General features: G+C 38.3%; 1 protein-coding gene across 3 annotated transcripts in view; it reads right to left on the bottom strand.

The window, feature by feature from the left end:
* CMTR1 (cap methyltransferase 1) overlaps positions 1-25,699 on the bottom strand; it is a 47,400-nt gene that overhangs the window by 8,727 nt on the left and 12,974 nt on the right. For all 3 annotated transcript variants that reach the window (XM_032214900.1, XM_032214898.1, XM_032214899.1), the window contains exons 5-23: positions 25,562-25,654; positions 22,692-22,763; positions 16,303-16,397; positions 16,149-16,221; positions 15,747-15,945; positions 15,376-15,494; positions 13,528-13,624; positions 12,631-12,763; positions 11,842-12,021; positions 10,393-10,449; positions 9,522-9,579; positions 7,985-8,053; positions 7,293-7,424; positions 6,682-6,804; positions 5,311-5,402; positions 4,890-4,958; positions 3,776-3,823; positions 1,067-1,179; positions 290-398 (exon numbers count right to left, since the gene is read on the bottom strand). In XM_032214900.1, the coding sequence (XP_032070791.1) occupies positions 290-398; positions 1,067-1,179; positions 3,776-3,823; positions 4,890-4,958; positions 5,311-5,402; positions 6,682-6,804; positions 7,293-7,424; positions 7,985-8,053; positions 9,522-9,579; positions 10,393-10,449; positions 11,842-12,021; positions 12,631-12,763; positions 13,528-13,624; positions 15,376-15,494; positions 15,747-15,945; positions 16,149-16,221; positions 16,303-16,397; positions 22,692-22,763; positions 25,562-25,654 (1,931 nt within the window). The remainder of the gene's footprint in view (positions 1-289; positions 399-1,066; positions 1,180-3,775; positions 3,824-4,889; positions 4,959-5,310; positions 5,403-6,681; positions 6,805-7,292; positions 7,425-7,984; positions 8,054-9,521; positions 9,580-10,392; positions 10,450-11,841; positions 12,022-12,630; positions 12,764-13,527; positions 13,625-15,375; positions 15,495-15,746; positions 15,946-16,148; positions 16,222-16,302; positions 16,398-22,691; positions 22,764-25,561; positions 25,655-25,699) is intronic.

Here is a 25,699-nt window from a genome sequence, read left to right as displayed (position 1 = left end):
GATGAAAGCTGACAAGAATCAGGATCCAAGTAGGTATCTGTGCCGGAATCTAAAATATCTCACCAGGGCTTATCAGACTAAACAAATTTGGTTGGTAAGGAATGCAATGCCTTAGAAAGTGCATTGATTCAGAATTGTCTCATAGGTTTTTATTTGCTTTCATTTTTTTTAGAAATTAGTATAAACTTTATAGAACAGAAGGGAAAATAAATAAAAAGTTCTAAGGTGATACTGCATCTAGCTTTCTCCTCGTGGATAAATTGCTACTATTTGCAAATTCAATACTCACTGAAATGGTGCTACAGACTCTGGAGGCAGTTCGTACGTGGCAAGCTGTGTTGCCTTATTGTAGAAAAACTTTCTGTTAGAGGTTTTGCTGAATGCCATCGTCCAGGGGTCTTTGAAGAAAACCAAAAAGTTGGAATCAAAATGAAAGAAGAGAAAGAAACACATCCAAATTTCTAACTGTACTGTTCCTTTGTACCATTCTCAGCAAACGACTTAACATATAAACTATTGTTTGGCTAATACAGCATAAGAACATCAAAATAGAAAAATAGGTAATTTCCGTAGAACAGCAACCACACAATAATCACAGTACAGTACTTCATTTTTTAAAATTCATAAGCAACCCTGCTTTGAACTAAAAGGTTGTGAGGTGGTTTTGTGCCAGTTACTAATGATGGCTGGCAAGGAGCACAAATAGCATATGAAGAAGCTAATTACAGCAAATATATTTCAGCAGTTTAAAGTTCTTTTCAAGAAAATAAACAGAAGAATCCAAGAAGCTCTCCCTTGGCCTCTAAAATTTTCTATGCATTTTCTACCACCTGAGGTAGGAAGAAAAGACATTAAAATATAATAAGGGGACAACAAATCAAGAAGGAAATTCATGTTTGTTTTTTCTCATTCTACAAAGCAAAAATAATGTGTCCTTACTTAATTTTCTCAACATTGTGCGCGCACACATACACACACACGGACATTGACCCAACTACAGTGCTCAAATTCCAGGCCTCAGGCTAGACTATTATATCAGACTTCGCATGAGTAGAAATTGATTTACCGCTGACAGTCCGAACAATGTACAATCCAAAAGGTACAAAATGCCTGTCATCACGACCAGTGTAGGATAGCCGTGGGATTCCACCTGAACTCTTGATAACCTTCATTTCTAACCTAAGTTAACAAACATGTGAAGAGAAAGAGAGAAAGAATAAGAATGAGAAACAATCAGTATCTTTGCATAAACTGTAAAAATCAGATAAGCTCTGACAGTCAATATGATTTGGTAGCAGGTAAAGAGGACTTGGACAAAGAAATCTAGTTTAAATTCTTGTTCAATACAAATTCAGGGTCGGCCAAATCAATTCAATACCTTAGCTCTCTATCACAAATAGTGATTTATCTCAGACAGATGCTGTAAAGATGAAGAAATCATAAGGTGGTTGGGTCCACAATTTTTGGATGAAGCTTGGTACCCTTTTTTAAAAAAAGATAGATTCTACTTTCCTCCAAGTATTGGAGTCTTGTTCCTAACATTATGATGCATTTTCCAAGTTCATCATGAAACCCTTTGATAAAACATGGGTTCTGGTTATGTATTCTGAAGCCTCAAGAACTGCAGAGCTAATAGAAATCCCAGCATCCATCCATAATTTGAAGTGTGAATTTTGAGTAATGAACATTGGCATACCTGGAGGGTCTTTCTCTGTGCGCTGCGGGAGAGTCCAAGCATGGGTTAAATTAATCTGGTTGCCCAAGGACTGAGTTCAAATTCTTTGGCCATGCCTCCTGTTCCTCCTTAAGGCCAGTTTTTTAACGATCCCTGGAACTGGAAGGTGCGATGAGATGGCGTGGAGATCGTCTGGTGGTCCCGAACCCTGTGCCTGCACGAGCCTTTGGGGCTGCTACCACTGAGCCTTGCCCTTGCCTGCCATCCTGCTCCTCCCTTTGGCCTTGTCCCTGATGTTGGTCCTTGGCGGGCCAGAACTATCATGTCCTGAAGGCCCCAGCTGCTCCGATGTGGTGGTAGGCATCTGTAGGCCGGATGGATTAGCCAGTTGAAGCCCTTTCACAGTAGCCAAGGGAGAAAAGCACTCCCGCTGGGAAACACCGCCCAAGCATGCCGCAGGGGTAAAAACACCGCCGCATGGTTCCTGCAACCTCGGCAGCCGCATGGTCACTCTTTGCCTTACTGGTGCCACTGCGGAAGGTGGTGGCTGCGCGCCAATATCCGGTGGAGAGGTAGAGGATCTGGAGAATGACCACGTGGTGGCCAAAACAACACAGCCACCCGGAAACAAAAATTTAAAGTGTGGGTGGTAGTGGTGCTGCCGGTGATCCAGACAATGCCCACACACCACCCAACAGTGATCCTCCAGGAGACGAGCCATGCAGAGAGGCATCGCCAACAAAAGCGCGCGAAGCGGAGGCTTACCATTGGCCACGCTAGCTGAAAAGGGAAAAAAGGATCCCGAGCTGGCTATTTTAAAACTCTGAGCAGGGGAAGCTGTCCGCAGCGCCAGCCACCCGCTGCGACCCCTCAGCTAGTCAAACCTCTGCCCTTACGATATGGAGGCAATCACACACACCCTAACAGCTCACTCCTCCCACTCTCACCTCCATAGCTCAAACCAATTGAAAAAAAATAGAAAGAAAATAACAATGTAAAACAATAAATCTGTGCTCAATTTGGAGAGTCCAAGCTGAATTAAATCAAAACAGCTGGAGCTCACTTAAATTCATCCTGAATGGACCAGACTGAATTAAAAAACTAACCTTGAGGAACAGAAGGCGTGGCCAAAGAAATTGAACTCAGTCCTTGGACAACCAGACTAATTTAACCCATGCTTGGACTCTCCAAGCAGCACACAGGAGAAATAACTTTCTCATCCATTTCCAGAGATTAGTAGAACCTTGAGGCCGTTACATTCATTGGAGATTGAGGGAATGCCTGCAAAGGCTTTGAATAAGGGTATTGAGGGACTCAGAATATTATAAAGTATAATAAACATAAAAACTGTGAGAGGAACTAAGGTCAAATTCTTCCATGAATCTCTGCCGTAAAAGAAATTCATAGCTTACAAGAGGTAAAGTGATGAGGAATGTTGATGAATGGTTTTTTATCCCTACGTATGACTGCATCAGTGGTGGGATTCAATTTTTTTTACGACCGGTTCTGTGGGCATGGTTTGGTGGGTGTGACATGGCATGGTTTGGTGGACATGGCTTGGTGAGTATGGCAGGAGAAGGATACTGTAAAATCTCCATTCCCTCCCCACTCTAAGGGAAGGTTACTGCAAAATCCCCATTTCCTCCTGATCAGCTGGGACTCGGGAGGCAGAGAATAGATGGGGGTGGGGCCAGTCAGAGGTGGTATTTACCGGTTCTCCGAACTGCTCAAAATTTCCACTACCAGTTCTCCAGAACTGGTCAGAACCTGCTAAATACCACCTCTGGACTGCATCCAGATTAAACTGATTTTTTTTTTAAAAAACCAGACATTTTTTCTAATAGATAAGTATCTATTCCACTCTTGTTTTAGGCAAAAGTGACATCATCATACCACTCTGTGGTTGTTTTTTTAACCCTATTGATTTGGCAACAAGGAATAAATGATTTTCCTTCCAATACACACTCTATACGGTTTCTTTTATTCTGGCAGGCTGGTCAATCAAACCTTAATAATACTGCTTTCCCAAACAGTACCAGAATTCTGAGTTTTCAATCTGAAAATTAAATTACGTTTTTTAAAAAAATTCTGAGGACTTACCTCAGAAAGATCTTTTCCATATCCTCTAGCCTGTACACTTCCTTCACTCTGTGGGGAAAAAATCAGTAAGCTAGATAAGTAAGCTCCAACCTTTAACTGTCTCTAGACTTCCTATAGCCCCCTTCTAGACAGAGTTGGGAACAAGCTATGGAACTTTTGCTGAATATTTGTAATACCTTGCCCTTTAAGCATATGATGACCCCACAAAAAAAAGGAAAAACTGCAGCCTTCATGATTAAAGAGAAAAGATTGAAAAAGGCTAAAAAAACAATATATAGTAAACCACAAAGCGTAACTGCACATGGTTTTTAAATATTTTTTCACTCTCAAGATCATTATAGAATTGAATCTATAGATCTAAACATTTCTGGATGCAACAACACCAATTCAGTTGGTAATTCCAGATAGCAAAGTCTTTCTGCTGAGCATGAAACAAATTGCCATAAATTGTTGCTAAACAGAAAAATGCAGAATTATTCGTGTACAGAAAATTAAAACTGGCTTTTTGAAATTCTGTTCCAGCAAGTATTATACAGTATATGCTAAATAAAAATCACAACCTAGGCTTGCTTTTGGGGGAGATGCTTTATGGTCAGTGGGGACTGCAAGTGCCTTGACACATTATTATAATGTCCTTGGCAAAGATTTTTTGGAAGTAGTTTTCACTGCCTGCTTCCAGGGGTTGAGAGAGATGGACTGATCCAAGGTCACACAGCTGGCTTTGTGTCTAAGGTGGGACTAGAACTCACCCAGTTTCAAGCCTGATGTTTTAACCACTACACCAAATATGCTTTCTTTAAAAAGCTTTACTTGATATAATCTGTTCTTCTAAGAGCTGCTTCTAAGGCGGCTCTTAGTGATGAACAGGCTGTGGTCTCCATTTAGCCTTCCACTTTGCCATGGAATTTATATAAACCATCTTCAGTCTCTCTTCCAGTTTATTCCCGATGTGAAAAAGTCCTCCCAAAGTGAACTGAAAAAGCTTTCTCAGCAGGCCAACCCCACCTCTACCCTTCGTCATTGTCCAACGGCAATAGAACACGTCAAAACTCTATTCATTATACTTCATCCTCATAACCTCAAAGCCAAGAAGAATCCAAGAGGACTTGTTCACCTGATGGGACTCATATCTGGGCGGCTAGGTTTAGAGACAGCTTTCACAAACTTTTCTGCCAACTGAATTCTGCAATCAGAAAGAGAGATTTATACATGGTACGATATTGGAAATGACAATTAATAGAACTTATATAAGATTTTTCTGCAGTGTCTGCTGCGTAGATATTCTCAAAACAAACATAAAAAAATGATTGGATTTAATAATTAAGGCCTCTTCTGAAGAAAAAGTGATTAGTTGTTACCTAGTCTTCTTTCCTACAGGCATCTCTCCTTTGATAAAGTGGACAAAAAGAAAACACAAAGGTCTGCTTCTAATATTGATCTGAAGAACGGTCTTCAACAGTGCAGATGAAAAGTTAAAAGGAGCTCCACTATCCCACAAAAATATTTATGCAAAGGTCTATCCAAACTCTACTTACCGCTGATTGAAATGCTGCTCTCTAACATTACTGCCATTCAGCACCAAAGCGTCTAGGATGTGGATGGCGTTGATTTTTCGCTGGGCTTTGCCCTAGAAAGAAAGAAAATTAGGAACATCTCAAAGTGCTATTCCTTGTAAAAAAACGTGCATATCTGCATATCGTGGTAGTCCTCATGAGTGACCACAGTTTATTTATTAAATGTATATGCTGCACCTCTCACTTTTTTAAGCAACCGTAGGTGGCTGAATCTAAAATTTAGTCTGTTTCAATTTGGACCAATATCAGATTTTCAGCCAGAGGGATGGAGAGCTGGAAAATACTCAGAACAGATTGCAGTAAGTTGGGATCAGAAATTCAGTCATTAAGTGAAATCGTAACAATGCTTAATCTTACTTTGGGGTTGTTGTTTTTTTTCTTTACAGACCGGCAAAATTCATAAATGCAAGGATTTGTAAAGTTATTTTTCCATCACTGTCATAATTGCTAACAGTTGCTGTGTGAGCCGGTTGCTAAGTGAGATCCACTTGCATTCAATCTCACTGTTTATTTCAGTGAGATTAAATAGCACAATTTTTAATCGAAAGATAGCCCTATAAATTTCTCCCCACTACCTTCTCTTTTATGAACCTTAAGGTCAAAAGCAATTTTATCTTCTGCCTGACTTTTATATATTCTTGGGGATTTTTCCCTTTTATTGATGTTTTATTTTATGGTGTGGTTTTGGATTTGCAGACACGCTTAGAGCCAACAACATTATTTCTCTAGAATTATCATGCCTGCAAATGCAAAGTCACTCTGCCTTGGAAGTATGCGATCTGAATCTGTTCAGCCTCCAGCCACTGGGTCAACACTTCAACCGCCTCACCTGTTTGGCCTAGAGATAAGATGCATAACTGAGCTTTTCTCTCCCTCTGTATTTCAACTATGTGGTGCTTATTTTAGGGATTATACTACAGGCTTTATGTGTTTTTTCCTACATCATTCAGAAGAAACATTGTCATTACTTTTTTGCTTCTGCGGCCACAGTTAGTCCACCTCTACTTTTGGCCAGTGTTTCTCACCCTCAGTAATTTTTAAGATACGTGCATTTCCGCTCCCTTAGTTCCTAGCGGTCTATGCATTTTAATGTTGCTGAGGCTGAGAAACTCCTAGCCAAACATAAGGAATCTTTTTTTCTGTCAAGGGCTAGATATCCTGAGGAGCAATTTACTGGGAGCTGCACAGTGGTTATAAATGGGGCCAGCAGAAAGATTGATTAGGGACTATGACTTTGCTCTCCCTCCCCTATCTTTTCATCCATCGCACTGTTCAGGGAAGGAAACGGGGCAAAAACATTTTCGAAAGAAAACAACTCTGAAGGTCACCGACCTCTCCTTTCAGCTCAGGAACAATTTCCACACAAAGAAGTGTATCCCGTGGCAGTTCTATCTTCAATTCCAGTTTGGTCCAGCGATCCGATTGGCGACCAAGCCAAGTGTATATCTGAGACTTCTACATAAAAGCAAAAAAGAAGGTAGCCGGATTAGAGGCAGAAGCAGCCCACCAAAGAAACCATCTGCTCTCAAGCAGTTTGTAGTATAACAGGTGAGAGAAATGTGCATCCAAAGTAGGATGATGTTTTAAGAAGGATATGGAAGAGATATTAGGGAAGACATTAAACATTCAGTTTACTTAACAAGCCTCTCTAGCTATTCCCAAAAATGTGACAACATAAGAAATATTAATTATTATAACCAAAAGTCGATCAAATAAGCAGAGGTATTTTAATTTGTCTTCAAAATGACAAGGAAAATCCACCAGTCAAACTATCAACTTGGTAACTTTTTGTTTGTTTTGTGTGTCTTTGAGTCAGTGTGGACTCCTGGCGACTGCCTGGACAACCAGAAAGAAAAATATACCTAATCTAAACAAATTCGCTGTTACTTAAAATATACTATTTCACCTACTGATATTAACCAATATGTTTAATTATCACATACCCCTAATGACAGAAGGAACTTCTGCTCATTTCCCGATACCATGCATCTGTAATCCAGCACGGGTCGAATTTTGTGCAAAGTTTTTGAGTTGAGAGGAGTTGATTTATAACTAAAGATCTCTATGTTAGTACCCTAAAGCAAAATTGAAAGAGACAGAAATAAAGAGAATTCCACGATTTATTTCAATATGGTGACCTCCAGAGATCTGATCTGTAACTTTCATCAGTCACGTCTACTGAGCATGGTGACCAAGCATAATGAGAGTATCTGAAAGAGACTAAATTGAGGGAAGTAAAGGGCTAAATCTACAACTGGGATTAAAATACATTACTATGCTTTATGTACTGAGATATCACAATGTGTTACCTTCAGAGGCTATCAGCACGATAAATGCTTATCAGCCTACCTATCTTAACATAAAGTAACTTCCATGAAGCTTGTTCCCTCTTTATATATCCCTTTTCCTAGTTTTAGAAAAGGCTCAACCAATGGCTTCTAACCATAGTGTCTAAGTGAAAGCCTTTCACAGTGCATTTCAAGCCAGCAGCTTTACAAGAATGTAAACCAAAGAGCAGCTGACATTAAGTCTGGTCAGGTAATTTTTTTAATCTTTGCTTTCTATGAATGGCACCATACAGGGCATGAATGTCATCTGAATATCTCGACACAGAAAATGGGGAAAAAGTTCTTACCTGAGTTAGTTCATAGAATTTGGACAAGGGATCAGAAGAGGAAGGAGCAATTCGGGCTTGGTCTGGAATCTAGAAAGATTAGAAATTTCGTTAGTTTAAAATTATAAATTGCCTACATTTCCCTGATTTTTGTATTATGTAAGAGAAAAAAGCACGGCATTTTACTATAAAGGAAAAAAAATCAGACAATTTTATTCTTGTAGATGCTATTGTTGAATCAAAATATTCTTTTTCCACATATATTTTTATCTTCTCAATCCTCCTTCCTCATGAATCCCACACAAAGAACAGTGGGGATTTTCTGTTATAATAAGATACCCATGTGGCCTTTGTCCATGCCTGCAAATTATCCAAAAGAATTAGGCAGTTCATTTAAACGTGAATGAGAATGTGAGTTCCTTTTCAAATCACTGAAATACTTTTCATACAATACATTATTAGCCTATAAAACATGCTGCAATAAAAATCCCCCAAATCCAAGATCCACACAGAGAAACCAACCTGCAATGAAACTATTCATTCCCTTCAATTGTTAGCAATAAACTATATTTAATTCTATTGCATTATCTACTCTGTAATTTCAACGAATATTTATTATATTTGAAAAAAATACCCTTATATAAAAGATTACAAACCTAAAATTTTTCAGAGATCCTTGCAAATTCTCATCTATCAATCTCTATTTGGAGATATCATAACAATATTTTAAAAAAATACTTTGGGATAATTAGCCAAGAAAACACTGTATTATGATTCCTCGCTTATAATATACATGTTTTAATTGTGTGACAACACTGTTACTATAACACCTGCATCATTCAGGATGTCAAAAGTTTTGTGATTATATTCATGGGATAATTTAGATAGCCATTTTATTCTGGTTTCCTTTCTTCTAAAAACAAGGCGAGAGTGTTCCAACTCTCCTTCATCCTTCCAGTCAACTGGGCCAGTCAGCAGTTTTTCTTCCTCAACAATGAATGCCGACAACCCATCCAGAGTTCCAGGAGCAAGAAATTGCAATCTCAATTCTGTGCTTTTTATAAAAAAGAACTCTTACTCTCACAGAAACTAGTCACCTGCCATCTGAGGAAGACACAGGATTTTCAATTCGGAGATGAAATGCTATCATTTTAACTTCCCAAGTCTACTCTGCAGTGATAGGAGTGAAAAGAAGACTAACTCACAAAAGGATGAGACTTCACCTGTAAAATAGTAACTTCCAGCTGTGTTTCAGACATATTAAGGAGGATTGTGTCAGATGGATGAAGACAATACAACTAGTTTAACAAAATCATAAATTATGCCAAACTATGTCAATTTGTACCTTCAATGTTATTAAAAATTGACATCAATTTTTTGATGGTTTTGAAGAGTCATCCTGAGCATACCTCTTGATCTTCTAAAGACAAAAGAATCCTTTCTGACAGAGAATATATGAGGTTCTTATTTGGACTGCAGAAACCTAGTTCTTATATTAAGAAAGTTGGGAACCACAAAATACGGTGGGTGTAATATTTTGCTTCTTTGTCTTACTTACCCCCCAAAGTCGGAGGCATTCTTTTCGGATATCAGCCTGACGTGCTTCATTCAAAGTCCTAAAAGAATATATAAGTATCTAAATCTTCCATCAAAAAGGTACTTGAGATTATTTTTATCCCATCTACTCAATGATAACTTATTACTATCCATTCATCTAGTCACTGAGCACATTGCTTGAATTGAGTGATCTTATGAATAGATAACACATAAAAAACAATACAGGTATCCTCAACTTACAACGGGTCGCTTAACAACCACTCTAAGTTATAACAGACCTGCATTGGGGCTATTTATAACCCAGATTCAAACTTCCAGCAGACAGACACACACATACACACAGTAACATGACTGAACTATGGACACTTGACAACACAGCCACATTTTACAACCATCATGACTTACAACCATGATGGGCTGACTTCATTATGATCGTAATTTGAGGACTACCTGTAATTTTTGAAACCCAATGCTGCCTCACATATAAATTTGTTTCCCTACTAGTATGGCATTCTTGCTTTTGAAAAAAAAACTCAATCTATAGTAGCTCAAATAAGAAAAAGCCAACCTACCATATTACAGATTTGGGCCATAAAAAACACTGCTTCTACCGAAGGAAAATCAATAGGACAAATTTAGTGACAACACACTAGGTAGGGCCCAGTGACTTGAAAGACAATAAAATCCTACTAAATTTACTCTAAATCAGTCTCACTGTAATCATATCACGGCTAAATTTGTACCTTACCACTACCAATGAAGATTACATTCATGAGACTAACTATGCATCTCAAAGAATCTACACATTAAATTCCAGTAAAATCCTTAAGTATAGTTTTGTAGAACACTTTGAAAATATCAAATCTACTTACGTGTCTTGAACAAAGGCATGAATTTTGGCCAGGGCTTTAATCTGAACAGCACAGAATCTGCAAGAGAAAACAGGTCTATTCTAGAGCATTCAGAGGAACTTGTTAAATGAAAGTTTTATGAATCAAAATATGGATTAAAAAATAAGAGGCAGAACAAAAATAAAAAATGTAGATTTGTACCACATTTTAATGAATCGCACTGATATTGTTAAAAAATGAAGCGTATTTCATTTACACATTTTGCTCATGATATTTTTCACTGGGTGAAATTCAGTGATTACTGGATCGCTTATCTATAATATTACTGCACATTTTAAATGGGCAGTCAAATTTTTCAACTTCCAATTTCCAAACACTAGGAGTCCTCAAAACATTTGGTTACTTTAATATCATTTAGATGTGCTTGGTAAGTAACTACATAAATATCATAACTTTTTAACATTTTGTTTCATTTGCACAACAGAGATGTCTACCCCTCCAAAGATCTGAAACCAATGCTTTAGGCACCAAAATAGTAGCACCTCTCTGTTATTCATTAAAGCAGAACCTCTCTTTGGGCTGTCACAGAAGCATGAAAGAAGATTTGGCTACAGAAGACTAGAAGACTATTTAAAAAGTTCTATTCACATGAGTGCAGAGGGGTGTTTGAAGCATTTCTTTCAAATCGTTTTCAAGTATGCACTAACCTACTGCAGAATAGGGGACACAAACAACCTCCCCAAACCTTGTGGTAGCTGGGCCTCAGTAGGTAAGGAATTTAATATAATATTCTATTTCATCACTTGCCTTTGCCAAACATAAACAATGATTTAGCTACTTTGGTTTAAGAAAAAAATAATGAATCTTGGAAAAGAGATATCTTGCCTATGATATCTAAAATTGAAGAAAATGCTGCAATTGGGAGCATATTCACAATAGGAGTTTAATTAATACAAGCAGGAGGATTCCCTTATGTAGAATATGTCACAAAGCAAAGCAAATCTGGATACCTGAAATATGGTTTTCAGGGCTTCAATAGAAGCTAACATCTACTAATGCTGGGTGTAAAGTTCTACTATTTAATCCAGCAGTTAGGGTTAAAAATAGAAGGGGATGGGAAAATATGTAATTAAAAAGTGTTTATCTTTTTCCACTGTTTTAAAATTCAGACATTGAGTCTTCTTCATATCATATTTCTTTTCTAACTTTCCTTGCATTTTATTATTTGCTTTTTTTCCTCTGTGCATTTCAGTATTTTAACAACAAACACATGGATGAAAAAGAAAAAAAGTATCTTATAAAGTATGTTCTTATGTAAACTATTAAATTTAAAAAGATATTCAGGGAAGTAACTGATAATTTTCAGATAGTAAAAATAACTTGGTAAAATCACTAGCAAAAAGAGTGCAAGGGCAAATCCTTTATTTTTTCCTGCAGATGGTTTTTTTTTCCCTCAATGTATTAACTCACCTTTTATTTGAGCGGATCATGTAGTCATAGAAATCATGATCGCCTCTGATTACTTCCAAAGGAACAACAAGATTAACATCTTGGTCAGAGTTCCGTAGCTGGTTGATTTTCATGTTCACTGTGAAAAGATAGTCCCTCACTTCTTCAATTCCAGTTTTTAAACCACGGCATACCACATACCTGTAGAGACACAAAATACTTTTTTCCTCGTTTTTTGTGGGTTTGAGTTTTTTACACAATGACTAATACCTTTTACTACATTATAAGGGAAACTCATGCATATATGCTTGTGAAGAAACATAGACCATGTAATTAGAATGGTACAGTATTTCCTGTAGTCTAGAGCTTTTGGAGGACAATGGATCCAGAATTGTCTAATGCTTTCCCTGAAGTTGCTATTTTTCCAAACTATTTGCAAGTGACAGAAAAGAAACTGCATGAACAATGAGCTTTGATTAATTGTAGATTATAGTAGCTTTGTTCCATTCATACTTTAATATGCCACCAATGTTAAGTTATTGTAGCTGATTCAAACATTTCCTAAATGATATATATATATATATAATTTTATATATTATATAATATATATATAATTTTAAAAAATCTTATCCGGTGCCCCTTGCCTCCCCGCAACTGTCTTGTATAGTGCTTTCTCTGATTCCAAGAATGGAAAATTAACAGCCAAAACCAGACATAAAACACATGTCAAGATTGCAACTACATCAAATATTTTATCACTTGTTTCCTCATTCAAGCAGATTAATTGCCTTCACATTTCTCACTTCTCACCTTTCCGAATTGGCAGGACGGCTTGTCACAGGTTTGAAGATTGATACACGTTCAAAGCAGCAATACAACAAATACACAAGGCCAATACTGAATGGTGTGAATAAGTCAAAGGTTTTGCAGAGAAAGTGCCCTCCTGGAGGGGGAAAAAAACAATTAAAAGGGAAAAACGCATACTATTTTATATTCTATATTTCCATCAAGAAATTGAGTTTATCTTTCTGAAACCTAAATGAAAGCAAGACAGGATGCTTTGGCTGTAGCTCCTTAATGAGTTTATGCTCATCAAAGAACCAACTGTATGTTCTCTCATTGTGTCACAGGCTTTATTAGATAACCATCTGCTACATAATTTATCATAGCAGTAAAGGCTTACCCACAGACATCTTGAAAAACTAAACTGTGAAGATCTTGATTATCTAGTGATAGTCATGGCTAGGATTGCACAAATCCATCTTATTCCAATTGTGCCCTTTCTTGTTTCATGCAACCCTGTTCAGGCATATCTTATTCAGCTCTCATTTGGATTACTGCAATGCACTCTACATGGGGCTACCCTTGAACACATTCAGAAGCTACAAATGATCCAGCTTGCTGTGGCATAAGTAGTGATGGACACACAATTCATCCATGTAACACTATTACTATAAAGGTCACTATTGTCTTGCTACATATATCTAAATACATTTTAGAAACAGCAATTCACAATGACAAAAAAATAAACAAAAAACAAAAAGAGCTCAAACTGGAGCACCTTGTCACTCATAGTCCAAAGCCTGCACAAATATTTTCAAGGGAAATGCTTCATAAACAGAGAAATACAAAATAGACTGGAGAATATCTAACACCAAAATCACAGAGGAGGATAAAATACAGAGGTAAGGCAAAATGGGACAGCACCTGTCCGTATAACAGAGAGTCCTGTGAGGAATTGACAAAGTGTCAGCTGTTTGCTTAAGATCTCTTGGATGTTTTCCTGCCCTTCTACTGAGAAGCCCTGAAACAACAAAGTTAAATGTATAATTGTTTAATATCACCATCTATATAATTAAAAAATAATGGCTCTTCAGGTTTTTTAGCACTATCTTCCAACCAATCCACCCTCAGAACTAATTTGTCCTTCTCTGGAGTGCCAAGTTTCACCTTGGCCAATTGAGCAAAATATTGCTGCCACTTTCTCATCTATCTCCACCAATATGCTTCTTGCTTTTCTGCTCCCTTCATTTATTATAGCACCAAATTACAACTGAGATATTTGGGGTGGAGGGAGAGAACAGAAGAGAAAGCAAAAGCAGAAGCGAAGTATCTTCTACCTGGTTATAGGCTGATAAGCATCATCTGTCTAAAGCAATGGTCCTCAACCTTTTGGGCACCAGGGACAGTTCCACAGAGAAAGGCTTTTTCCGCAGACCACAGGGTGTGTGGCTTTTCATGCTGCCTTCATCCCAGAGGGGACTTTACTTTTTTGCAAAGTCAAGTTGCTCATAAAGGATCATATTCTTCCTTTCATCTAATTTTTCTGTATACTTGCAATTTTTCTGTATATTTGGCAATACTTGCTGAACATTCTGGGAGTTGCTGTCCGTATGTAGATTGGGGGTTATTTTATAATAGTTTTTAAGGAACCTCTGCTATCAGTTTTCAATAATGTCTAGTTCAGGGGTCAGCAACCCGTGGCTCTGGAGCCGTATGTGGCTCTTTCATCTCTCTGCTGTGGCTGCCTGTCCCCAGTCGGCACCAAAATTTTGAGAGGAGCTTCTGGTTTGAGGGGGGGGGGGGGTAGAGCATAGTGTGCCAGGAGGAGACTGGGTTTTCTGGCCACCTCCACAATTGATAGGGTTTTTGGTTAGGACAGGTAGAGGAAAAAAGATGCCACAAAAAAGATGCTAAGAGGAGACTCTATGGTGAGGGACTTCCGGTTGGCTCCAGAATTGAATGAGGAGCTTCCAGTTAGAACCTTTGTGGCTCTTTGAGTGTTTAAGGTTGCCAACATCTGGTCCAGCTCAATGGCCAAGGTTATTCTCACAGAGGGCAGGTCTTATACACGTGAGGCATTTATGGAAAGGAAAAGGATGGAGTTCAGATTCCTATTCCCTCTAGAGAGCCCTTTGGAACTTGGACATTAATAGGAAAATGATAATTGACCTTTCATTGAGTTTCAAAGGCTCTTGACTCCCAAGTTTGCTACGTTATTAAATAAAGGCATAGCCCTCTGGGATAGATTGACTATGCATAATTAAGTCCATATAATCCCAGGAATCAAGTTCAATTCAAAGGTATTTTATAATTATAGCAGCTAGATAAAATTGGTCAACTACATCTCAGATCTTTCACAAAACGGCCTTCTCTTGGCCAAAAAAACTCTCAAAGAGTTTTGCTTCACTTAGGACATAAAAATATGTTTTATTAACTGTAAATAGAGGCTCAGTATCTACATTCAACAAGGTCAGCTATATAGTTACATCAAAGTTTCTCAAGGACACATATAACATATAATTTGGTGATATTCAGTAAACATGTGGTGTGTGTGTGTGTGTGTGTGTGTGTGTGTGTGTGTGTGTGTATTTCATTTCCACAAGTTCATTAATCCAGTTCCAGGATAAAACAGAATGATCCATGAAGTAGCTGGCAAAGGAAAGCTGGTATTATGATTATTTTCCTAATTTGACTGCATGTCACTGCATGCTATGAAAGGTAAGCTGCAGATAACACCCACAGGATAAAAGGAAGACAGAGGAAAAAACGTACCCCATCGGCCATTAAGAAATGCACCCCCTTCTGATCTGTGTTGTCCAGCACAAACTGCTGAAAGGCAGATATGTTCTCAGGACGGGTGATGTCGCCATCTCCCTCAACACCCCCTTCACCTAAGTGGGAAAACAAGGATTTTGATTTTGAATCACATATATTAATACTATACTTACCAAGGAATCATTTTTTTAAAAAATGATTACCTAACTTTCAGAAGGAAAGTAGAAGGATGTTTGCTAAAAGGAAAGGCATTTTTCTTATCCCAATACTGCAGGTTTTTCTTATTCTTAGATAATTAATGTTCTTGCAGAAAACCATGCATCCATTGAGGATGGACTTTTTTAATGAAAACAATTTTGTGTGCTTACCATAGTAAGGCTCAAAAAGCTCACTAGATGCAGCATAGAAATCCTCCAATTTGAAATCGTTTGGTCCTTTTAAGGTCATCCCAAAACCTTTTGCATGCCACTTCTTCCTCCAGAGGACATATTCTGAGAAACCACCAGGGCCAGCACATACATCAGCAAAATATAGCAGTTCAGCAGAACGCTCTTTAATTAGTGGTTTCTGCAAACAGAAAAGATAAGAATTCAATCACCGCAACTGAATCAATCTCCCAAGTAAATAGTTGCTGATATCAATCTGTTAAATTGCTTAGCTTCTAAGGTGCTTAATCAACTACCATTTCAATAAAGCTCTAAGGATTTTCCTACTCACTGTTCCCATTCAGAGAAGGCACCAGAGATACACAAATAAATGAAAACCCTCACCCCATGGGAATCCTTTGGGTTTGTAAACATGTAGTCGAAGACATAATCTATGTTTGCCATCTTCATTGCAGCTCTGTAAGTGTAAGATGGGCACTTGTTAAGAGTTTGCCCTTAACTGACCAGATATGTCGCAATGTGTAGTCTATTCACTAACCTGTTTAGGAAGAAGGCTCCGCGGATCATCTCATAGGGATTGGATCTTGTACGAGCTCGACGCATCTCCTCTCCATCCAGCACATCAAAAACAGTCTGCAAAAAGAAATTAGAAAATCTAATCTAAACAGGGAAGGGCACCTAAACAGAACATTTTTCTGTTCCATACTTGGAACTTTACAGAACCCAATTAGAGGGACAATTAGACCATTCGTTCTTTCGTCGGAATGTAAGCTTCATTAAGTAGACAAGGCCAAAAAAATTCAACTCCAGAGAATTGCTAAAAATACTTTTATTGAGATTGGCTACAATAACAGAATAAAAGAGCAGAGCACAAAGAGGGTACACAAGTAGGCAAGGAAAACCAGGGCTGGGGAAGGGGAGCTATGAAAGACAGGTTCTGGCATGGAAGGGGATGCTTGCTAGTGAGGAGAGTGCCAGGAACAAAAATGGCCCAATGTATCATGCTGCCAATTTTCATATGCAACCTCAAAGCAGCAAGTTTTTCTTCCATAGCTGGATCGCATCAACTTTCAGAGATGACAGTGGAGGCCTACAAAATGGCAGGTAGTTACACGTACACCTCAATCTTGGTACACAACTACCAAATATCCTGGATGATTAGACCAAGGGTCTTATAAATCCAAAATCTCCTGCCACAGCTGTTATGCCAGGTGTAGCATTTCCTCTTGTAATTCCACCAAAGGTAAATAAAGGTGACCATAATAACGCAAGAAACCATCCTCAGACTTAAATAGAGGTACAGTATTTTGGACTGGTCCAGGTTGCACTGGTGTGCTAAAGCTGAGCCTGAGTGAAATGGTTTCTTCCTGCAGGTTTCAAATATGTGCTGTCAAGAAGGTGGATGCAAAGTTTTCTAGCTGCAGAATTCTGGCTGTGAAGAGCATCAGCTCCATCATTTGAGAGCATGGACAAGGCATCTTCCCGTTTGCATGGGGCTGAGACACATAGATCCCAAAGCTGGAAGCATGAGAATAAGGCAGACCATCAAACCTGGCAATAACTGAGTTGACAGGCTGTGCATAGTTGCTCCAGGTTCTAGTGGTTGGATCATATATGTACTGGCCATAATGAGTCTTCAGATGTTGCTTCCAAACCTTGAAAGTACCCTTGAGAGTGAGCAGCTCTTCCAATATGGTGTCACTGATTACATCTGCAGTAGAGGTGATTCATTTGGCCCTACAAGAGCAATGTTAGGGGCAGGCACTATAAAGATAGCACTTTATACTACCTTTATACTGGGGTGTGGGTGCTGAAGGAGTACGGATACAAACATCTCCAGTTATTGGAAAATGTCATTCGAATGGCTCTGTTTCACAGTGGACCAGAGAAGGAAGTAATGATATGCGAGAAAGCAGAAATAAACTTGTAAGAGAAGTTTGCAATATCTAGGAACCGCCACACATCATCTTCGACACTTGAGAATGTTGTTACATTGTTACTTGGTTTACTTGAACCTTGATAGATCTATGCCCAGGCTTTCAGGTGAAAATAAAATAGCCCAGGAGTGGCAAGATCAAATGTGCACTTTCCAGCCTGGAGTACAGACAATACTTTTCGAGACACTGCAGGATAAATTTGGCGTATATTCCTGTGGTACCCTTGAGTAGATCAAGATGTTGTCCAGGCAAATAATCGCTAACTGAAGACTTCATGAAAAGTTGATAGACCATCAGGATTTACAGAGTCTGAATGGCATGATCAAGTATTTGAAATGGCTAAAACCAGTGGGCAAAGTGATAATCCCCTTTCTTGATCTAGATCACAGTACACTCCATGACGCTCCAGTATGGTGATGACAATAGCAGAGAATAATTATTGTAGGAGATCCAAGATCAGCAGAAGAGAACATTGGTGGCAGAGAGTTATGTAATTTAGGTATAGTCATTACAAAGATGAAGCTCTCCCTTGCAAATTTATTCTTCAAAAATAGGACAGAGACTTCTGCTGGGGAGGTAACACGACAGATAATCCTGTTCTGCACATTTTTCTCAATGGATTCACAGACATCCACTAGCTCTAGCTCAGAAAGTACATATAGATAATATTTGGGATAGTTGCTCTGGGGACAAAATTTATTGTGCAACCATAGTAATGGTGTGTGGAAAGATGGTCACTCTGCTTGGTACCGGATACATCCTGGAATCCCACGTTCTGCATCAGCAGCAGTTTGGGAAACTTTACTATGAATGGTACTTGAGTGGTCTATGCAGGTTTCCATATGATAACATCTGAGTGATATCCCTGCTCTATTATTACTTGATGCAGCTAGCAGTTGTGATTGCTAATATGGCAATGTGCCAAGAGGGCCCAACGGGCAGTGGGACACCAAAATACCTCTAAGCAGATCGCCATATTAGCAATCACAACTGCTAGATGAATCAGGTGATCACAAAGCATTCGGTTCTCTTTGTTATATTTTGTCAGTCAGACTGCATGGTGTTCATATGGAGAAATAGGACCAAAAGCGGTCCAGTTCTAGAGCATTTGGCCACCAGTGGTCTAGGAACATACTATACCACTATGCACAGGGCTTTATGAGGAGCTGGAGTTAAGCATACACTAGAGGTGTGCTTTGGGTATGTAGCTGGCAACCAGGAGATGAAGATCAGGGCATGAAAATAGTGCATATGCAGACCAGATGAAGAAAATAAGATGAAAAAACAGGAGTGGAGTTACTGGTAAGAAGACATGGAATGTGCATTTGCGTGTCAGGAAAATTCTGACAAAAAAATACATATTTGCATGTGAATTTCTGGTTTCTATAAATTAATAAGCCTATCTCGTATAAAAATTACCAGGAAGAGAATCCCTCCTCCTCCTCCTCCCCCCCCCCCGCCCAAAAGTAGAATGTCAGTTAGAAGCCTCACATATCCTTCTAACCAAACCTGCTACCTTGGAAGAGATACCTAGCTCCAATGAAGGTGAAGTCATACCTAAACCAGATGACGAATCAAGTTCTGACTTTGAAGATGATACAAGACTAAAAACGGTTTTCTCAGGAGGAGATGAATGATTTGGTAAGAGACTTGAATCTTCCCAAAGATGCCGCTGAGTTACTTGGATCAAGGCTGAAAAGCAGGAATTTATTGTTGCTGAGTGTCATCTTCATGGTTCAGACATCGTGAAAAGTTCATTCCTTACTTCGCCCAGGAAGACAAGTTGGTTTATTGCATCAATGTCGAAGGTTTGATGGGTCAATTTAAAATCCAATATGATTCAGAGCAATGGAGTCTTTTTATAGATTCTTCAAAAAGAAGTCTCAAAGCAGTTTTACTCCACAATGGTTTTTACGCTTCCATACCTGTAAGTCATTCCATATACTTGAAGGAAACCTACGGGAACTTGGAATTGGTTCTTCATAAACTTAAATATGAAGACCATGGTTGGCAAGTGTGTGGGGACTTTAAAGTTTTGTGCATGCTGCTGGGGCAACAAGCTGGGTATACCAAATACCCTTGTTTTCTGTGTCTATGGGACAGTCGAGACCGACAAAATCACTGGACCAAGAAGAGTTGGCAGCTGAGGGTGCTAACAGTCGGTGAAAAAAATGTCCTCCGAGAAACTTTGGTACCTTCCCATAAAGTTCTTCTACCACCTCTCCACATAAAATAGGGATTGATGAAGCAATTCGTAAAATCACTTCCAAGAGATGGAGAATGCTTCAAATACTTGGTCACCAAGTTTCCATGCCCATCGGAGGCAAAATTGAAGGAAGGTGTGTTCGTCGGACCAGACATTAGAAGGCTTATAGTTGATCAAGAGTTTGTCAATACCATGACGGATCCTCAAAAAGAAGGGTGGATTGCACTTAAAGAAGTCATACAGAAATTTTTAGGCAATAACAAAGATCCTCACTACAAAAAGATCGTTGGAAGAATGCTGAAAGCATTTCAAGCTTTAGGTTGCCTGATAAGTTTGAAAGTGCATTTCCTCCAGTCCCACCTTGACTACTTTCCTGAAACTTTGGGAGCTGTGAGTGAGGAACAAGGTGAACGATTCCACCAAGACATTAAAGAGATGGAAAGGAGATACCAGGGAAAATGGAGCATTACAATGATGGCAAACTACTGTTGGATACTTCAGAGAGACATTCCAGATGCTACTCACAAGCATAAATGCACCAAGAGGCGCCTCACAAAGAAGAAGAATCGAGTTTAGCGTGTGTGGGTGAGCTCATTTCAGTTCAGAAAAGGATTTTCATGAAAATATTGTAATAAAACTTTAATTTTGTAAGTCTATTTCCATTTATTTTGAGGTACTGCCTTATTTAACAGTTACATAAATTGTCAGGAAACGTGATGTCCTATGACAAAATGGAGGTCATTTTTGGATTCAGCGCACCCAAAAACATAAAGATTACGTAGAATAACCAAAACAGCTCTCGAAAAAAATTTTTTTGCAGACCTGTGATTAGAGAACAGGAATTTATGGCTAAGTGCAACATTCCACTTCTCCTCTATTTGAGGATGTGAAAAAGCAATATATTCCTTTTTCCTGGATGGACAAAAGGACCACATCCATAACCAAGTTTCATCCTGCCAGCTGAAGCTCTGGCCTGGCAAAATTATCTGATAAGAATCTTTCTATTTTGTAATATTTATTAAAATAATGTAAGAATAATATGTTACCCTGCAAATATTTTCTAAAGGGAAACTTATGACCAATTTAGGTTAGGTTAGGTTTATTGGTTTTGTATGCCGCCCACTCCCGAAGGACTCTGGGCGGCTCACAATAAACAGGGGAGGGAATAAATAAGACAATACAAACAATTTTAAAATCCACAACAGTCACAATTAAGACGGGGCTGGGTGCTTTAACAGCCCCCAGCCTGCCAGAACAGCCAGGACTTAGTAGCTTTACAGAAGGCCGGGCGGTAGTAAGGGTCTGGATCTCCATGAGGAGCTCGTTCTAGAGGGCCGGAGCAGCAACAGAGAAGGCTCTCCCCCGGAGAAGGCCAAGCCTGTGCGATCGAATTGGGTCTTTGGGAGGTAATTGGCAGGAGGCCAATTCTCATTGGTGGGACAGAAAGCCAAACGTTAACTGGAATGGTATGCCTCAATTCAGATTTGTTAGAGTATATTCTAGAGCACAGCTTATTGTAGCCTGAATGATTAGGAATGGTCTTCTCACCGAATGACCAGAATTTGATAAAAAGGAAATCAGTTTTTGGATTATAGATCTGTGCCTGGAGCAATCATCAGATGCATCGATTCACACTTCCCCACTGGACAGCACAATTTTCCACAATGGCTCTCTTGTCTAGGGTAAGCCCCAATAATCAGCCTGTATCACAAGCAATCTGAGAAACATTTTGTTAGCTTCCTACATACTATCCACAAAACGTAGGAAAGGACATTCAAGTTCTTCTAAGTCAGATATTTGTTTGCTGGACAAGAACTCAACTACTATTCAATTGCTTGACTAAGATTCTCTTTTCCTTGCTGCCATCCTCTCTAGGACCGCGGTCTCCAACCTCAAGCCTCTTCTGGCTTGGTGGCCCAGCATGGGAGAGGGGAGGGAATGGTTCCATGCAAGTGGTAGGCATGTGCGCATGCAGCTCCATTTACGCTTGCACAAATGGAGCTTCACTCATATGGCCCGGTTCTGAACGGGCTGCGGCCCACTACAGCCCACATTGAGGACCCATGCTCTAAGAGACCCACTATTGTGCTTTTACTCCCATTCTTTCGAATGTGGGTTCTTGTTCAGTGCAGGTTCCCTGTTAAGTCTCTGATGTCAAGGCAAGGAGTCGATCAGAAGCTTCTGAAAATAAATGGGGAACTGGCCTCCACCACAAAAGGAGGAATATCAAGTGAATATCAAATGAGTATCAAACAATACCAGTGCTTCACATAAAACCTGGTGATTTGCACTCATTTTTCCATAATTGGACTCAATAATATTGCACATAGATTGCAATTTCACAATCACATAATAACAAACTTTTTCTTAGGAGCACCCACTTCAATATTATCAGAGCGTCATCCTCAAGAGATTTCACTGACCGAATGCATTCTTCTATAGAAGTCAAAGTAGCTTCATTCAAAGAGGATAAGACTATTCTTGTATTCTGTTTGTTAGGCATAATTACTGCATTTTCAAGGGGGAAACTACGCGGAAACATACGCAAGTTTAAGATTGTTTATCTACAGCAACTCATCCAAAGTTCCCTCTGACTATTAACACTCAGTAGGGAAGGGGGAGAAAAAACAAATAGGGGAGCTACTTAAGCCTCCATGTTACTGGAAGCTACTCTATTCTAAATGTCTCAAAACCGTCAGCCCTCAGACTGTTCTGCCTTTGCACTGCACTGGTATTTCTCCTTCTACTGACAGGCCTGTTGTGGTTCCAGGAGATAAAATTCACCTTGCATTGGAGCATGCTGTGTATGAGTTCTTTTCCACAGAATTCCGTTTCATCATCAATCACCAGTTTCTTCTATAAAACAAAATGTGGGGGAAATGAATCAAAATGTGTACTGCATTTGCTTTAAGTCCAAGACTGTGTAACATTCCCAACTCAAAAGAAGAAAATGTGATCCAGAATCATGGAGGACCTACACATTGTATTTGATGGTACCTCTTATATCAAACGTTTCTCTTCCCAGGATTGCTGACAGCATCAGCCTAAGCCCAGGAGAAGAGACCCCCCCTTTTTATAATAAGTTGCTAACTGGTGCAACTTGCATGAATCATCATTTCCCATCTGAATCATTACACAGTCTTAACAAGATCATCACTTTTTTTTAAGATATGGTATTGTTAACAAAATTTAAGACTGAACCAAAACAGCGAAGGAAGAACAATTTACAAATAATGTAAACTCCATTAAGACAATGTACACATTTTAGACACTGAGGCGTTTGGAGTGCTTGCAAATAAGAAATATTCAGCATGAGAAAAGGAAGCCCTGCCTCATCCTGATATGGTTCACAAACTCATCACTATCAGTGCATTGGCCACAGTCTTCCTGATTTTGGAGCACCTGATCAGAAAGAGATGCTTAATCTACATAAACAGTCTTACTATAAAAACCACCATGGGGAGGCCAAATGTTTGCTTATCACATATAAATGGATACAAAAAGAAATAAAGCTTTGTGGGTCAGGGAGAAGGGAATCTGTAAAATTATCTTTGCTACCTGAAAATGTCCATGTATGAAGCTGACTCTTAAAGTATACTTTTAAATTTTCATATCCTATTAGTATTTCACAACTACAGAATGAGTTATAGCAGCTGAACTGGAACAGAAGCATTCCTTATTCCCCCCTTCAAAGCCCCTTCCCTGATATGATCTCAAAATTCTACTCCACAGAATTCTGAGAGCAAGAGGAACAATTTATTAAGACTTTACATGAAATTGAGATTCATCTAACATACACAAGGCTAACAAAATATTCATTTTATACCAAGTTCAATGCATAGACAGCTCAAATTCAAACCAATTGTTCTATCTTATAGAAAAAACTCAGAGACAATACTAATAGTTTATACTACATCTCGAACACTCTTGGGAGTTGGGCAGCATATAATTTTAATACATTATTTCATTATCATCTTCATCGTCATCATTTTTTATAATAGGAAATATGAAATATATTTATATTTTATAATAGGAAATACTTTCAGATATGGAAATAAGGAGTCTACCTTAATTGTATTTTTCCGTACATGAACAATGACAGATCCATTCAGTGTTACGTAGCAGGCATGGCATATTTTCAGTCTGAGCAACAGGGAGGAAGCAAGCTTATATAAACTCCCCTAAGAATATAGTATCTCAGCAGTAGTCAGCACATCATTTAACAATATGCCAATATCCAATGGAGGGAAAAAACTATTCATCTCTCTGCTATTACTTACATTCTAAGCTACACTGCCACCTTTTAGAATATGTAAATATTGAAGAGCAATGGTCTATGCCAGACAGACAAATGGCATTCTACAAAATGAGAATATCACTGGAGCAAATGTGATTTCCTATTGCTCTATTGAAGCAGCTTGTCGCATTATTCAAGCTTTCACAAATACAGTAATCAGAGGAGTGAAGAGGCACTATTATATAATTTGAAACTGACAAACAAGGGCAGCCAGCCATACACTCAAGTGCATCAAGATGCTTATTTCATAGGGAGTACGGGCTGTGAAGGGTCTCCCAAGCACAAAGCATGAATATGTATACCAGCCACAAAAAAATATCCACAACGCTTCTTTGGCACATAAGAAAATAAAACAATTCTGTTTACAAGTACTTTTATAAAATAATATTAAAGAATTATAATTATTTTCCAGGCTTTATGGATGCTCAGTCCTATGGCTACAAAGTTGACTTGGCAAACATGAGCTAGATGTAAAAATAAAAATGGAACCATGTATGATATCCTGAAAGCACAGAATTAAAATATTGGTGGGAGGGGGAGGGATGCCTTCAGTCGAAATTCATTTAAATAGAATTTCATTAAAATCAGACACTAAAAAATGTGAAGTGTAGGTCTCACCAATAATTGTATTTAGAGGTTATAAAGATCAAGGTATTCTACTTAAAATTATTAAATTTATTATTTTAATATACTTTCAGTTTCAATTTTATTTAATAAAATATTATATTATATTTATTATATTATATTTATTATATTATATTTATTATATTATATTTATTATATTATATTTATTATATTATATTTATTATATTATATTTATTATATTATATTTATTATATTATATTTATTATATTATAATTTTCCACCTGAAATATCTTTAAGCATACTTAGCCACCTTTCCGATTTTTAACTAGCACTTTTCATTCTTAACCAATTCAGCATTTAATTTTTTGTTTGTTTGTTTACCTAAGCAAGTAAAGAAATTTATATTCATGCTATGTTATCATTGATCATTAAAAATTATCCATTTATTTTTCACTCTTTTATTTCCAGGACTATGCTTTTCAGCAGTTCAATTACATTTTCTTTATCTCCTGACTGATCTTTCAGTAGTTTAAAAAAAATCATGGAACAAAAACATAACTATTTTAGTTTCTGTGTATACGTGTTCTAACAATTTTTCAGGCCCTGCTTAACAATCTTCATTATACATTAACGTATTTTCTCTTTCTTAGAACTTTTTTATTACTTCTGATTATAGATTTCTTTATCTACAATATTTTTGCTTTGTTTTTCTGTAAACATCAGTAATAAAGATTTGGCAGTGATTATTTCCTTTGTTGTGCAATCTGAATACCTTTCCTATCGTCATCCAATCCTTCATTTCTTCAGCATCTGGAATTTCTGTGGTACATTCTGGGCACCAGTCCACCTGCTCATAAGCACTAGCCTGTGCACAAGAGAAAGATGATTTCAAAAGGGAGCCTATAAGTAT

Source organism: Thamnophis elegans, chromosome 4 (genome assembly GCF_009769535.1).
Source record: "Thamnophis elegans isolate rThaEle1 chromosome 4, rThaEle1.pri, whole genome shotgun sequence".
Lineage (NCBI taxonomy): Eukaryota > Metazoa > Chordata > Lepidosauria > Squamata > Colubridae > Thamnophis > Thamnophis elegans.
Note: the sequence above shows the minus strand (reverse complement) of the source record. Positions and strands in the feature narration are given on the sequence as shown.